This window comes from Platalea leucorodia, assembly GCF_965183815.1.
Source record: "Platalea leucorodia genome assembly, chromosome: 7".
Taxonomy (NCBI): Eukaryota; Metazoa; Chordata; class Aves; order Pelecaniformes; family Threskiornithidae; genus Platalea; species Platalea leucorodia.
In genome coordinates this window covers 55310744-55326287 of record NC_138829.1, presented here as the reverse complement: position 1 = coordinate 55326287, position 15544 = coordinate 55310744, and the positions used below count along the sequence as shown (strand labels likewise).

The 15544-nt window shown below is 54.6% G+C and overlaps 3 protein-coding genes across 3 annotated transcripts in view; all 3 read right to left on the bottom strand.

The window, feature by feature from the left end:
- The window catches only part of LSP1 (lymphocyte specific protein 1), a 51160-nt gene extending 50574 nt beyond the window's left edge, over positions 1-586 (bottom strand). Inside the window, exon 1 of the mRNA XM_082318291.1 lies at positions 438-586. Within this exon, the coding sequence (XP_082174417.1) occupies positions 438-517 (80 nt within the window). The 5' untranslated portion in view covers positions 518-586. The remainder of the gene's footprint in view (positions 1-437) is intronic.
- Positions 587-1363: 777 nt separating this feature from the next.
- TNNI2 (troponin I2, fast skeletal type) lies at positions 1364-3248 on the bottom strand. The gene is made up of 5 exons (XM_082316916.1): positions 3175-3248; positions 2748-2876; positions 2251-2340; positions 1939-2115; positions 1364-1626 (listed from the first exon to the last, which is right to left on the bottom strand). Exons 2-5 carry the CDS (start codon positions 2868-2870, stop codon positions 1528-1530), a joined length of 489 nt encoding a protein of 162 aa, XP_082173042.1. The 5' UTR covers positions 2871-2876; positions 3175-3248; the 3' UTR covers positions 1364-1527.
- A 6418-nt stretch (positions 3249-9666) lies between these two features.
- Positions 9667-14903, bottom strand: LOC309593691 (uncharacterized protein). The gene is made up of 5 exons (XM_082318632.1): positions 14873-14903; positions 14063-14161; positions 13106-13195; positions 11867-12051; positions 9667-11662 (listed from the first exon to the last, which is right to left on the bottom strand). The coding sequence occupies exons 2-5, from the start codon at positions 14148-14150 to the stop codon at positions 10805-10807; spliced, it is 1221 nt and encodes a 406-aa protein (XP_082174758.1). The 5' UTR covers positions 14151-14161; positions 14873-14903; the 3' UTR covers positions 9667-10804.
- Between the last annotated feature and the right edge of the window lie 641 nt (positions 14904-15544).

Here is a 15544-nt window from a genome sequence, read left to right as displayed (position 1 = left end):
TTCAGTTAGAGACATAGGGGACACAGCAAGAAATCAGATGTGCCCAGCGATTGCTGCAAGGAGAGGAGGCAGCTGATTTCCATCCACTGGTCTTAAAAATGGGGCTAATTTCAACTGCGGAGCAGGTCCAGGTTGCCAGACCCCTTGCTGAGCTTGCCTGCTGCTGGAGCTGTGATTTCCCACTTGATCAAACCCCCTTCTGAAGGCTTTGAAGTTCAAAGGAGATGAGACCTTTAGGAAGTCTAAGTCTCTCCCTAGCTGGAGGAGCTTGTCAAAATCCTGCCAGAGCATCTGACCCATTTCAGCCTCATGGATCATCATTGTTTTGGCCGCGCATCCTCCTTTCCCACCATTACCCCTCCCAGTTTGCCAGCCTCCCAGTTTCCTGGGACTGGAAGGCAGCTGTGGCATTGGGGTACCCAGTCCCCAGGCCTCACCTCTCACTCTCCCCGGGGGATTCATCTCCCACTTGGTTGACACCTTCCGCACCCTCCTGGCACCCCTCCGAGTCTGACATCTTCTCCCCTGGCCGGCACGGCGGCCCCGCAGACAGCTCTGGTGCAAGGGTGCCGCCGCTGTTTCGCTTTTCCTGTGCTCGGCAGAAGTGAGCTGTGCCGGAAACTTCATGGGCTGAGGGCTTGGGGGGATGGGACAGGGGCAGAGGGAAGGCAAATTTGGGTGGGTTTTTTTGTGTTTTTGAAACCATTGGGACTATTTTAAGGTTTTGCCTCTGCTGACAGCTCAAAATTGGAAAGTGCTGGGCTAACTCAAAGGGAAAGTGGGGGGCACAGATATCCCCACCATGGCAGGGAGAGGGGTGACCTGCCGCTCCCCCAGCTGTTCATGCCATTTTGGGGACAGACAGCATCTCTAAACCACAGCACCCTACAGTGCACTGAGTACCAGGGTGCTGCCACAGGAGCTGCCGAGGTTGTTCTGACTCCACACCTCTCAAAGCCCGCTGGAGGCAAAGGGTCTGCTTCTGCCCTGCAGCCGTCACCCCTCACCTCCCTTCCCAGCTCTGCTCCTTCCCCGCAGCTTCCTGCTGTTGCCAGCATGGGTGGAGATTCTGCAACAGCTCCTGGGGCTTGGACTCTCATCTCTTTGTCTCTTTGCTACCAGTGAAGGACATGGCCAGGAGCCGATGGTACAGACTCGCGAGTAGATGCCAGCAGAACATGGTGGCACGGCCTCACCGTTTCCTCCCCACAATGAGGGGGATGAGCATCCCCAGCTTCAGTGGGGGACCAACAGCAGAGAGGTCCCACATCCCCACAGCATGGCCCCCACCAAAGCCTCCCCATCCCCACTGGGACCCCCACGGCAGGGGCAGACCCTGCTGGCACCATGGCACAGACTGGGGTCCAGCCCCCCAGGCAGGCGACACCCGCCTCTCCTGCCAAAGCTTTATTTACACTGCTGCTGCCAGGATGCAGATCTTGGCAAAACCAGAGAGAAATGGCACCCATTCGGTGCCCCTGAGCCCAGGGGGACGGCGGGGACAGGAGGGAGCGGAGTGGCAGGTGCTTAGGACTCGCCAGCCTCGAACATCTTCTTCCTGCCCTCCATGCCGGACTTCTCCTCGATGTTCTTCCTCCAGTCACCAACATCGCGGAGGTCCTTCTCCTGGGGAAGGGATGGGCGCGTGGGTGTGAGCAGTGCCCCCAGTGTAAGAACCCACCCGGGTGGGGCCCTTCACCCATCCATCCATGGAAAACCCCATATCAGCTAGAGGAACCCAGTTCCACCCATGGCATACATCTTTTTGGGCTGCACCCTCCTTTTTCAACATCATGGGTGCTAGAGGAGGAAATATTGAGCAGGAAGAACATTACAGAGAAAGGCTCACCCTCAACCCTGTCTATCACACAGGGAGGCGTGAGTACCGAAAAATGGGGGCCAAATCCTATATGGGCACCGAGGAAAGGGAAGGAGTACCTTCTCAGTGTCCTCCTTCTTGACTTGCTTCAGGTTGGCACGCAGGTCCATGCAGACCTTGTGCTTGGAGCCCAGCAGGGCCCGCAGCATCGCATCAGCGGACATGCGCACCCTGCGCAGGGGTGGCCTCTTGAACTTGCCCCGCAGGTCAAAGAGCTTCTGGCTCAAGTCTTCCAGCTGTGGGGGGAGAGAACGGGGTGGGGGCAGAGAGAGAGCAGGGTGTGGGTTTCATGAGATGGACCCAAGCAGCACGGGGAGGCATGAAGGGTGGGTTGGAGACTCCCCTGAGGGGTGGCTCCAGTGGAAACTCACCTCCTTGTTAGTCTTCTGTAGCTTCACCTCTGTGTCATACCTCTCCTCATCCACTGACTCTATCTTGGCATGAAGCTTTTTGCACAGCTCCTGGGAGGAAAAGCAGAGAGGGATGTTAACTGCTAGGACCCCCACACCTGATTCCTCTCTCCTGACCACTCTGGCTCTGGAGGACCTCAGTCCGGAAGACTAGATTGGGTCAAGACTAGATGGTGAAGGGTAGCTATCAGGCCAGCTCCTGGTCTCCATGTGACCAGCTTCATGCAAATGCTGCCTCAGCACATCGTTAGACATGCAGCTTTCCTGCCAGCCAGACCCCTTTTTTTGCAGAGAGACCCCAGCTGTCTCTCACGCCAATTCCACATCCAGCCAGCTCCAGGGCATCCACAAGTGATAAGGAGGTCAAGACAGGAAGGACAATCTAGATCCACCAGGCTGACTGATGGAGCCAAATTCTTTCTGCTCCAGCACAGTGGAAGGGTTAAAGAAGTCTTTACCTGAAGTTCCTGCATGGATCCTGGGAGCGACAGAGGAGGGCAATGCTCTGCCAGGTAGTTTTGCTTTTCCACTTCTTTAGCAGCTGCTTCTCTTTCTATTTCAGTGGCAGCGAGCTGGAGCATAGCACTCTGGAAGGCAGCAGGAGGATGGTCAGCACGGAGTGGAGGTGAGGGAGGAGGGCTGGGGGGGTTGGCAAGGGAGGGAGAGCCCTGATGGAGAGGCAGCTTGGGGAGCTCCCCATCAATACGAGCATTTCCAAGCAAGGGATACTGGTGGGGACCCAGTAAGAAGTGGGAACGGGTGTGGGGGCCCCAGGTTCTGCATTGTGGCCTCTTCCAGGAGGAAGAGTGCTGAGAGCTGGCTGGCTCAAGATGGGAGACGGGATGGTCAAGACACACCTTGCCCAGCCCCAGCAGTGCCACGTACCTTCAAGTGCTGCCGACGGGCAGTGGCTGCCCTCCTTTTTTTCTGCAAGTGGGAGGAATAAGAGAAAAGCAGGTTATCAGGCGCCTGTTCCCCTTTCTGTTCCCCTTCCCCATACAACCCGACAGTCCGACAAGGACCTGCAGCCATGCCAGGGACTTGGCTCCAGCCAGGATGTACGGCTTGACACACAGCTGGTCCCCAAACCAGCGGCACTCAAAGAAGAGGCTCCCTACTGAACCCAGCTTTGCCAACCTCAGGTAGCTAAAACCTATGAAGTGCTTCAGGAAAAGAAATGAGGGTGACAAACTTGAAGATGTGCATATAAAATATAACTTCAAACTTGGCTTCTTGGGACTTTTAGTTTTTTCTCTAATTTCCTATTCATTCAGACATGTGTTCTGCTTTGTGCTGAACTGCCCTGATGCCCCTGGGCACTTGGGAGCTGTGGGATGTCTTTCTGAGCCGTCCCTGGCTCACATGGTGAGAAGGACAGCCAGGCAGGGGAAAACATGAAGGCTGCATAATTTCTGGAGCTGAAAGACCCAGCGCAGGTGATGCTGTGAGCAACCCCTAGTGCAACGCTTCCCCAGCCTGGCAGTTACGGGTATTTTGATGTGCTGCGTTAGGGCACTGGGGAGGCAGGTCCAGGGCATGGGGCGTTCATCGCAGCTGGAGGACAGACACCACCATGGGGTCTGCAGGCCTGGAGGCTGCTCTACAAGGCTGCGGCTGCAAGATGCAAACTGGCTCCTTCTTCCCTGGGATGCCAGGTGAGCCTGGAAGACCAAGCCTGCCCTTCTGTACCCATGATGCACTGGAATAGCAGCAACAGGTCTCCTGTTTATAAAAGAAGCCACAACCTTGATCTGCTGCTGCATTGCAGCTGTTTCCTCAGCATTTTGCCCAGCAGGCTGAGCAAGGCTGAGCGCAGCTGAGGCAAGGGAAGTGCACCCTGACATCTGATATGCTGTGGTGGGGGAGTAAGAAAGCAGTGTTTGGGTGTGTGTCTGTGGTGCATAGAGGAGGAAGTGGATAAGGATCTGCAGAGTGACATGTTAACAAAATCTGACTTGTTTTGCATATGCAAATGGTGCTAAGGCCCTCCTGACAGGGCTGAAGGGCTCTGCAGAGGAAAGGCATCCAGTTCAGAGATGCAGCGCACCATTAACTGGTAGGATTTTCCTCGTATGAATCTGGCCATGGGCCACAAGAGAGCAGATCCCTTGAGCACTGTTAGCCCAGGGCTTATTCTCCATCTGAAAACTGGTACCTTAGCAAAGAGTGCCTTTCCAGCCTGCCCTGGGGGCACTGGGTTTGATGGGAAATCAGGGCACCTGTTGGACATCAGCACCATATTGTGGAGTTTCTATGTGTCCCTGAAATCCTCTTTTCTCTTGGTGAGGACAAGCTTGAGGTTGTGGTGTTTTGGACATATGGGGAGGTGCCAAGCAGAGATGAAGGATGGAGCAACTTGCGAAGAGGAGATACGGAGTGACAAAGCCATGCACAACTCCCCCACACCTTCCCTTGCGTTTCCCGAGCCACCCCCAGGCTTCAAGCGCCGCCCTGCTCCGGCTCTGCCAGGAGCCAGGGACAACTTGTTAAGGACGGAACCTCCACCCTGCTCTCGCTGCCCTGGATCCAGGGCTCACCAGATCGCCTTTGAGAAGCAATCTGGCAGTGCCCGGTGAGCAGAAAACGAGGTGCTAGGTGTGAGGAAGGACGAAAGGATGCTCAGCCTAGGGCTGGGTGGCGGATGGGTGATGGATGGGAGGTGGAGGAGAGGCGGCTCTGGACCACCGCCTTCCCAGCACCATCTCGTGGCCGGCTGGGGAAACAGGAAAGGAGGAAAAAAAAGCATCTAACTCCAAGCCAGGAGGCAGAAAAGACCTTCACAAGGGATTTTTCTTCTACTTCCCATCTTTACCAGAAGGAGTCAGCAAGAAGGCCTCGCCATGAACCTTTCTTACCCCCACACACCCAGCAGCTGCTTTTCCTAAGGAGGAACGGTGAAGCCAAGACTGATGCCATAAGCACTGCTAAACGAAAAACCCCAGCAAGATACACTTACCTCTTCACTGTTCGGGATGAGCAGATGGACAAGGAAGGGAAGGAAGAGAAAGGGGAGAAAAAGGCAGTTAGCATCCTAATCAGAAACAAGCAGAGGAATCTTAACAAGCGTAAAAAGTTGGCAGTTGAACAAAAGCTTTTAAATGCCAACAACATATTAGAGACAGAAAAATGGGAACTTACTCAGACATCTTGCTTTAGATGGTTGTGAGCCTGCAATGAAAACCAAGGGGAAAAAAAAAAGGTTCACAATTATTCATGCTGGTGGTGACTTTCTTGGTTTTAAAAACAAAGCAAGATTCCTCTAGAAAAAAAAAAAAAGAGGAACAGGTTTGCTCTTATTTCCCAATTTCTCCAAATTTTCATCATATGGGGAACTAGGCTGCAGTTCGTGGACAAGAGCCAAACACGTGCCTACTCACAGCCACACAAACCTCAGCATTGGGGGACTTCTGGCCCAGCATCATTTGGTCTGGTCACAAAGAGAGATTTGTGACAGTAATTCCTGCAGGCATGTTTCTTGCTTGACCCCCAGGAAACCATTTTATGCAATGAAGGAAGAAGAGGAAAAAGCTATTTTCAGTTTACTGCTTCACTTTGCCATGCAGTCTTGCCCCATTTCACAACAAGAAATATCCCAAAGCCTGCGGAGCATTGGGACACCCTGGGAATGGAGTCAGGCAGCGACCCCAGGTGACAAGGAAGGACTTCAGAGGACGCTGCTGCCAGTATATGCATCCATTGCATGGGGCAGGGCAGCCTGTTGCAACAGCCTCAGCACAGATGACATAGACCCGGGTTGAAAGTTTTTGTTGAACTGGTAAAGGCACAAAGAGTTTCCCCAGGCAATTCCTTGCATTCCCTTTAAGTGGAAATTTTACAGGTACAATGCAGCATATTAGGGAAGAGATGGAAGAGCACCTTTGTTTTGCTGTAAATTATTTCCCTGTAAATAGAATTTTACTTTACAAGCAGGAGATATTGCTCTGCTTAGAATCTCCTAATGGAAGGATGCAGAAGTGTCGGCCAAGCCCAAACTAAGCTAGTCCTTCGCAGAGCAGGCAAGCCCCTGAAACACAGCCATCTGCAGACTTCAGAGGCTCTGTCGGGAGGTGAAGTGTTAATGGGGGCTCATGCCCGAGGGAGGAGGCACAGCTTGCAGGGCCAAGGAAACTTTATCCTGGAAAATGTGCAGGCCCATCACATTATTGGGGGGGCGGGGGGGGCGGGGGGGGGAAGGAAAGTGCTTCTAAAAATGGTCAGGGAGCTGCAGAAGGAGCTGCAGCTGTCTCCTCGGACGGCAGCCTTTCCCCGGTGCCAGCCCCCGTGACTCAGGGAGGTCGGGGGATGCGAAGCAAAAGCCACCGCAGGTGGCTGGGCTACAGCTGAGGGACAGGGCGGCTGAGGAACGCCAGCTATTTTTACTTGCGTCCCGGCCCCACACCCGCATGCACCCACTTTGGCGGTGAGCACTGAGGAAGCGAGGGGACAACGCCAGGCTGCGGCTCACTGCCTGCAACGTGGGCTTTAAATCACCTGTTCTTGGCGGGGGGGACAGTAAATTTGGACGTCATGCCTGCCTGAGGGTGTTTTTTGGGGAGGACGGCGCTGCAAAGACGGGGTTGGGTGTAAGTAGGGAGCATCACGGAGTTACCGCAGGCAAGGATCCTGTGTCCTATGGCCCTGGGGAGGTCAGCGTTAGGGAGCCTGTGGCTCCGCTTGCTGTTGCCACTCAAGCCAGACAGCAAAACCAACCAAGGGAGGGGAAGGCATGAAACCAAAGAGACAGACATGAAAAGACAGAGGGACACTTGCCGATGCACAGACTCTTTCCCGCAGGCAAAGGATGGAGGTTTTATTAGAACCCCGCTTTCTCCCAGCAGGTCACCCCACCTGGCATTTATCTCCCTAAAACCCAGGTGAGTGTATCTGCTCCCCCGTCACCCCCTAAGAGCAAGCTGGGTCAGTAAAAGACATGCAAAACGGCTCACCCAAGTCTGGAGGAGAAAACCAGAGTGTTGCTGGCCGGACAGGGTGGACTGGCGAGCCGCAGGCAGCTGGCTGAGTAAGGAGGTATAAAAGGGCTTCTCGGGTGGCTCAGCAGAAAATCCACCTTCTCTTTAAGGGCATGGAGACCTTCTCAGACCAATGATGTGCAAGAGTCCCCTGTGCACCTCCCTTGGCTGGGGCAGGCCAGGCAGGCAGCCCCCGAGGAGAGGGCAGCCGCTGGGGACAGAGGGGTGGGGAGGGGGAGGACATCATCTACCCGCGGGGTGGGGAAGCACAGCCACCCCGGAGGAGCCCAGGAGGTGCTCTTCCTCGGGAGTGCCGAGCAGGGAGCCTTACTCCCCTTCTTCCTCCCATCAACCTGTGACACTAGATATGGCTTCAAGGTTGTGGGGAGCCTGGGCTCCCTGCACACAGCCATCCATCCACAAGGCCTCTAATAAAATTTCCTGTTGGAGACAGAGTGGTTTATCCATGGACAGGGGCACGGCTCCACTCACCTCCAAGGGCTTGGGAACAGCTCTGCCCTTCGGGAATGAAGAGGGGAAAGAGCCTGCACCCCCCAATCCACTGCTGACAGCATATGCAAGAGCAATCCCTGAGCAAGCCATCCATTGCTAGCACGCTCTTTTAATCTCACTTACCACACGGGAAGCATTTGCAGCTCCTCCCCGTGTGAAATATTTCAACACAGCTAAGTTTTTTAAAAAACAAACCTGTGGAGCCGCTGCGGGCAATCCCGAGGCTCACTGCAGTGCAGGGGCTGGGGAAAGGCAGCAGAGCATGGGGGAGCAGCCCCATGCTACCAGCAAGAAAGGCAACCCCCCACATCTGCTGTGGGATGCCCCAGATCCATATCTCCATGGGTCCGAGGGAGAGGCAGGTGGAAATGTAGCTGGAAATATTCACCAGCCCCAGTCACAGCACATGTAGTGCGTGTGTGTAGGGGATCCCATGGAGACAGGAGCCTAAACAGCTCCTGCCCTCCTCCCCCAGCCCAGGCCCTCCCTCCCCTTTCAGACAGGTTTTTTTAGGCTGATTCAGACGTGGCCCTGACAATATTTTCCAGGCACCCCTCAGAGGCTATATAGATAGCGGGAAATGTGCTGCTGCAGGCTTCCTGTTTCACCACCTTCAGCATCATGCAAGTAATGCTGCAGATGCCGGTGAAGGAAGAGCAAGTCCTTGAGACAGGGCTGGTGTCTTGCAGGAGTTTGCCCTCATAGCAGGTGGAGGAGGGAGAAACCCCTAGTGTGGGCAAGGCTGGGTCCGCTCAGGATTTGTCCCTCTGAAATGTCAAGAGGTACATGGTTTGGGTGGTGAACATCTTGGTGTCAGTGTATGCTGGCCTGTAGATCTGAGCTACCCCCTTGCAAATCCACCATGAGACTCCTGGAAATGCACAGCGAAGGTGCAGTTCAGCAGAGGTTTTGGCTGGTTTTGCCCTCATCTGGGCTCCCATGCAATGGCTGTGGGTCAGCACCTAGTGAAGGAGCCAGGCTTGGGAAGAGCTATAATAAGGATCAGCCTGATCCAACCCTCCTCCTCACTCACCTTCTGCACATCCTAGTCCCCAGGGCAGTGAGTTCTAATAGAGATGGGGGTCTGCAGGTCCAGGCAGACTTAGTAAACACAGAGGTTAAACTCCAGCAGCTTCTGCCCCCCAGGAGCATCCCTTGCTGCAGCCACTGAGGAGGACTCATTGGTAGAGGCATCACTGCATACAGCACCCATCTCCCATCTGGACTTCAGAAAAAAACAGACAGTTTGGCAGGAGGAATGTCTGCTTGTCCCAGCTAAAGCCAGTTTCTCAGAAAATGAAAAAACAGAGACCAAAGCAAGCACACTTCCAGACAGACAGCGGCCACCCTCAACAGCCAACAGCAGAAATCACCCATTCAAGGACAGCTTAGCCACTTCACTTCTCCTCTCAGTGCTAACTCCATAAGCCATGGTTGACTCTAGTTAAACTGACTCTTTATTATTCTTTCTAAAGTCTCTACAGCCATTTTCTTTAGCTCCCTACACAGGTGCGCACATTCTAGCCACTGCTGGCCCACCGGTCCTCCAAAGAGCAGCTCAGCTCTTGGTGGAGGGATCAAAACTGGGAGGGTTACCCATTCAAAAATTCCCCACCCCCAAGGAGTTTCCTTCAGCCCTGTGAAATGAAGGCTTTCTGAACCTCCTGGAGCTCAGGCATGCAGCACAGCAAAACAGATTTGCTCTGAGTTCAAGGTTTTGGTTATCACCTTGTCAGAGGGAAGTGTTGGCCTGAAATAGTTGAATAAAGAAGTTCAAAAAAAGAAGTCCCATGAGCAAAATTTTGACTAGAACAGATGTGTTTGTAGGATACAGAAGGAGTGGATGGCGAGGGGTGGTAATAGGGTAAGCAGAAGGTCAAGCCTCCAAGTCTGCATAAGGCTTTCCCTGGAGCTGCCTTGCACAGAGGTTAAGCTGTAGGGCAGCTCTCCCAAAAAAAGAGAAAGGCCCTAGACCTAGAATGTCATGAGGAAGAAACCCAGTGAGGACCAGGAAGAACAGAAAACCAAAACCGTCCCAAAGTAGGAGCTATGGTTAACATTAAGAAAGACAGAGGTTTCCAAAGGAAGTAGTGTAAGTGTTTGAGTGAGGAATGAACAAGTTCCTTGCAGAAAAACTCAAGGAAGACATAAGGAAGCTCTAAGCAAGTCCTTCAGAGAGGTGCTCGGCTCTGTGAATATGAAGTATGAGTGAGGGTATTGCACAGGGGCCGGGAGTGGACACATTGTTCACACCTGGGCACCCTTCCTGTGGAGCAGATGACCTTGTTGCCTTCCCTTGTTCCCCTCCACTTGTGCTAGAGGAATGCACCATGAGTACAGCCCACCATTTCCAGAGCACTTTCACCATCCTGCGAGGCCAGACAGAGGGAAGACCTGGCATGTACAGGAGGTCCTGCCCTATGCTTTAGAGAGACTCAGGTGTGGCACTTCTGGGCCAGGCTCCTCCAGGAAACCACCACATGTTGAAAGGACTAGGCTGATGGATCTATGCAAGCTGTCCCTCATGGCCATCTCCTACACCCTTACACATTGCCTCCTCTTCAACATCCTACAAGCACCAAGTGGACAGGCACTATGGAGTGACATGACACCAGATCACACTATGTCTTATTTCCAAGGATGACACTGTTAGCAAAAAAACCAAGCCTTCTGCTCAGCAGCAGTTGAGCTCATGGTAAAAGCTCAAGCAGGACTGCTGAGCAAACCAGTGTCTGACTTCCCTTTGCTTTCCCAAAATCATATCAGACCAAAGCAAAGCACATGGCTCCCATCCTGCCCAGAACACTCCCTCTACCTCCAGTATATCCCTAAAAGAGCTCCCCATGCTCTACTTCTGCTGACACCAGCCTCTAGGAACTGCTACAAAGGAATGCCATCACCTTTGCATCTTGTGCCAGTGATGTGCTATGTACCCCACAGCTACAGTCATCTTGTTCACCCATGAGATGGAGTTAAGGCTTTTGGCTTTTCCTCTTCAGGGCCGCTGCCAAAAACACAGCCACCCTGTCCTTTTAGCTCCATGCCATCTTCCTTGACAGGGAGTGCTTCAGGCATGTGATGTTGATGCCCCCAGGCTGCAGGGACATCTCCAAACCCACCAGCAGGTCCTGATGACACTCCTCGATGTTCAGCGGGTACCGTGCCCTGACGAACTCATAGGCTGCCAGCAGCCTCATGCTGTGCTTGACCATCAGGTACTGAATGACACAAGTAGGACCTAGAGAGTAACCATCCCTGCAGTGGATAAGGACACGCTTCCCTTTCTCCAGCGAGGCTTCGATGCACTCATTGATGTCCCGGAAGCAGGGTTGCCCCATTTTGTGATGATCCCCATGGAGTGGAGCCTGGATGTCAACCTTGAGGCGTGACCAGCTGTGCCTGAAGTCTCCCCGTTGGCATGTGCAGGGGATGATGCTCAGGCTGTGGTCACTGGGCAGGCTGCTCATGTCGATAATGCTGTCAATGCTGTTGGTGCACAGTGCCCGCCCGCTGTAGGCGGCGTTGAGGTTCCCCAGGTAGATGCAGTCAGTTATCCGAGCGATGATGGGTCCTGTGAAGGGGGAACATGCAGGCTCTCCTGGTTTCAGACCAGTTTGCTCCTCAGGATGTGGGTTCTTCCTCCAGCTCCCCCTGAGGGACTTCTTTGAGCTGGCATGGGGCAGGGCGCTGGAATCTGACTTGGAGCCCCGCGATGGTGGCGAGAAGATGGAGAAGATGGAGAAGCTGGAGAGCTTGGCCTTGGAAGGGTAGTCTGCTGGACAAGGCAGGGGAGGAGCAGGGGTGGGACTGGATCTGAGGGCACAAGAATGGGATGCCCACACCAGGGACCCCGTGCTGTGGGCTGCCCCTCCACTCTCAGCCTCTTCCATCTGCAAAAAAAGGGAAAGGACTGGTGAGAATGCAGAAACTCAGCTCTCCAGCTGCATGAGCAAGGAGGCATGAGCTGGCAGCTGGCTTTGCCCACAGCAGCACTTGGAGACACTAGAGGCCCTGAAGACCTTGCACATCACCAGCCCAAATACCCAGCCATCCTGTTCCCCTGGGATAGGCACAAACACGCCGTAAAGGCTCACCTGGACCTGCAGACCGCTCTGACAGTCCTGGGCTGCCAACTTGTTGGAGCGGTTGTCCCCCCCTGCTAATGATGCTAAGCAGAGTGACCAGTGTGTCCTGCCGGGCTGCGTGGCTATGGACACCACATCCGCACTCTTCTCTTCATGTACTTCACTTTTACTCATCACCAAGTTTGGACAAGAGCCTGTAGGAACAGAACAACTCCATATGGACATGCACAAGTAGTCACACGCAGGTGCTTTCTATACAAACACTGGCCTTGAAGAGAAACAAGGCATTTTAATGATCCCTTCCACGCCAGAGGGACACACTTTGGTGTGGGCTGCTGGAGGGGTTTGCAACTCATTGCAAGCTGGAGCCAGGAGGAAGGACAATGTTTCAAACTGAAAACACCAAGGGTTGAAGAGCAGCTGCAGGGAGAGGGCAAATAACAGAAAACTCCTCTGGATGAAGCCCCTTCTGACCATGGTAGCACCCAGGGGCTTCAGTCTTCAGCAACGGAGAGGCTGTGTTCATAGCCAGGGTTAGGATCACTCAGTTCCCAGCTCTGCCCCAGGCGCAGATCTCACTCCTCACAGGAGCTTTTCCTACTTCCACCCAGGACACTTGGACCAGAAGGTGCCTCAGACCCTGCCACAGCCCAGCCCTTTCTCCACAGCCCCAGGCTGAGTTGGCAGGACCTCTGGAAAGCCAACAGCCAACACCTCTGCCCAACGGTGGTCCGTGCTCAGGCCTCCAGCAGCTGAGGTGATCCCTCCAGCATTCCCACCGAGCCTGCCCCTGGATAGTATTACTGCAGTGACCTGACACCTGATCACAATCCTCTGTGTGTCTGCATGTCCTCAAATCCTGCTAAAGACCAGGACATGACCCAGAACGTGTCTGGAGAACAGGCTGAGACCTCTGTGTGCTCAAATGAGTATGGTTGCAACATGTCTTTGCTCTCAAAAGGTCTTTGGCTCTCTGTGCCAAAACGAAGCAGCAGCAAGAACACTGTGTTAGGGGAAAAAAAAAAAAGCAGCCATAGAGCTCAAAAAAAAAAAAAGAGCAATAAAGCACAAAGCTCTTCCCTCCCCAAGGTCAGCGACTGCCCTACAAACCCATGGCCACGTAGGAAATGATTCTCCAGAAATTATCCATTTCAAGCCCACTGGCTTTTTGCATGTGCTCTGTGACCCCAGATACCGCATTTTATAAAAAAGCTGGGAGCTGCAAAGACCCTCAGCAGCCTCACCTACCTGCACAACACTGAGAGAGCACCATGGGAGAAGATAGCTGCAAGGCAATGGGCCTCTGGAAGGTCTTCTGGAGGTGCTTTGCAATCAGGCCTGGGGAGGGAGGGGATGAGCTCAGACTAGGAGAAGGCTGAGCCAGGAAAACTCCACACCCAACACCATCGAGCATCTTTCAACACCATCCCCCATGTTGCTTACTTCAGGGTGTATTTGAGACAAGAGTTTTCCCCTATGGAGCCAGACCTGAGTTTAGTACATACCCAAAAGTCAGGGGTGGTGTGGGATGTGAACATGTCCTTTGTCACATCCAGAGCAAAGTTCCTGACCAGCCTTTTATAACACTAAGGCCAAGTGTTTTAAGTGGGCTGTCTTAAGTGATGCCCTTCATGCCAAAATTCAGGCTCTTATGTCAAAATTGCTCTGACTTCTGTGTAGGTCAAGAGCAAAACGCTCTCCATCCAGGGCAAACTCAGATGCCAACTCGGCAGAAGCCTCCACCTGAGCCAGCCACCTCCTTCACAGGCGATGAGGAGAACTGGCTCTTCCAAGGGTGCAATAATTTTCTTGTCCTAAATGAACAATGAATGATTCACTACTCAAAGTGCCCGTTTCCCACAGAGGGCTTGTTGCCCCCAGATAACTGGCTCAGACGGAGACACCTGCAATGTCCATGTTTATGAGCAAGGTGATGAAACACTTGTTTGCAAAACTACCATCTTCCCAGACACTGCACACAGGACTTAAAATAAGATATACGTTGGGGTGTTTGCAGGTCAAGACCTCATTTCAGCTCAGTAGAACTCCTATTCCTAATTGACTTCATGCTTGTTTCTGCTCAAATTGAACTGCACTAAGTGCCCACAGGGGTTTCATCACCTTTATGTGAAGTTAGCAAGGCTGGTTGAGAAATCCCCATCTTGTTGACATGCAACAAGTCATCGCAGATGGGCATCCACTCACCCGTAACGCCCATCTTCTTTGGGGGGCATCTTTTGCCCGGCAGCATGACAGCAATTAAATCCTTGTGCTGTTTCTCCCCCGGCTCCATCCTGCTGAGACCTGAAATATGGAGAAATGGGAGGTTTAGGTTTTTTAGGTCTGCCCACAAAGTTCAAATGGAAGGAGCCATCAGGGAGCATCTCCGTGCAGCCGTTATCAGTCCTGTTCCTCGGACGGGACTGTTTGGGGCAGGAGGCTGCTACTCCACGAGGGAAACCCTCCTCCCTTCCTGTCCATGGCAGTGAAAGGAAGGTGCACCGGGATGTAAAGTGGTCCTAAAAACACCTCTGTGTCACCACACTGATCCAGAAGCAAAACAAGCCCAGCCTGGGGCAGGAACAGCCCCAGATGCCAGAGCCCCAGCAGCAGTCAGGGCAGGGGCAAGGGGCCAGAGAAAAAAGGCAGGGGCAGGGGAAAGGGGCAGGAAAAAGGGAGCAGGAAAAAGAGTAGAGGTAAGGGCAGGGATGGGGCAGGGCTCCTTGCCTCTCTCCGAGAAACTGAAAGTCCCATCCAGAGCAGACAGGCCAGGGCAGAGGAGGAAGCAATCACCCCCAAAGGCAGCACCGCACCCTCCTGCAGCCCCCCTCCCGCTCCCTCTCACCCCCCCCCCCCCGCTCCCAGCTTCGGCACGACCCCCCCTCCCCTCCCTCCCGTGCACCTCCCCCAGAGACCCCAGCACCCAGGCACGACCCCTTCCCTCCATCCCTTGCCCACCGGCGCCCGGCGGGGGCGTCTCTCCCAGCACCCCTTCCCAGCACCCCCCTTTCCCACCGGAGTTTCCCAGAGGCCACTTGGCCGTGGGCAGCCGCCCCCCCCGCCCCGCATGGCGCAGGACCCCTCAGGCAAAGCCCCCCCGCCGTGCCGCCGCGGCGCTTTACCGTGGGGGCGGGCGGGATGCCAGGCCCGGAGCCGCCCCCGCCTCCCCCCGCAGCCCTCCCGGGGAGCCGGCAGCCGGGCAGCCTGGGAGATGTAGTCTGAGTAGGAAGCGCGGCCCTGGGCCCCCCGAGAGCCGCCCACGGCGGGCTCCGGGCGGGGGGGGGCGGGCTGCGGCCCACACCGCCTCGCCTCCCCTCCTCCGCTCCGGCGGAGCGGTACCGCCCGCCCGCCCGCCCGCAAACCTCGGCGGCGGCTGGCGACCCTGGCGCCGGGCCTCCCGCCGCCCTCGCCCGCGTCCCGCGGCGAGCCCCGGGCTGGCGGCGTGGCCGGGCGGCTGCCGGGGACCCCCGCCCCGCTCCTTTGCAAGAGCCTCGAACAAAGGCCAGCCATCCTCTTGCTTTGCCTCTGGGTTTTGGGCCGGGAGGCATCCTCATATATTGCCCCCCGCGCCCCGCCCCCCCAGCCTCTGCAACCACAAAGGATAAAAATGTGCTTTAAAAAAAAAAAAAAAAAAAAAAAAAGCTGCAAACCTGCATAAAACCCTGCAAATTCAGGAGCCAGGGCTTT

What these genes read in the sequence shown, in the direction of transcription:
- LOC309593691 (XM_082318632.1), bottom strand. Translation starts at nt 14,150, where the DNA reads ATGGAGCCGGGGGAGAAACAGCACAAGGATTTAATTGCTGTCATGCTG. An exon ending in AAAGAAGATGGGCGTTACGG is followed by an intron (nt 13,196 to 14,062) that starts GTGAGTGGATGC and finishes CTCCCTCCCCAG; the next exon opens with GCCTGATTGCAAAGCACCTC. An exon ending in GCTCTCTCAGTGTTGTGCAG is followed by an intron (nt 12,052 to 13,105) that starts GTAGGTGAGGCT and finishes CTGTTCCTACAG; the next exon opens with GCTCTTGTCCAAACTTGGTG.
- TNNI2 (XM_082316916.1), bottom strand. Translation starts at nt 2,870, where the DNA reads ATGCTCCAGCTCGCTGCCACTGAAATAGAAAGAGAAGCAGCTGCTAAA. An exon ending in GATCCATGCAGGAACTTCAG is followed by an intron (nt 2,341 to 2,747) that starts GTAAAGACTTCT and finishes TTTTCCTCCCAG; the next exon opens with GAGCTGTGCAAAAAGCTTCA. An exon ending in TACAGAAGACTAACAAGGAG is followed by an intron (nt 2,116 to 2,250) that starts GTGAGTTTCCAC and finishes CTCCCCCCACAG; the next exon opens with CTGGAAGACTTGAGCCAGAA.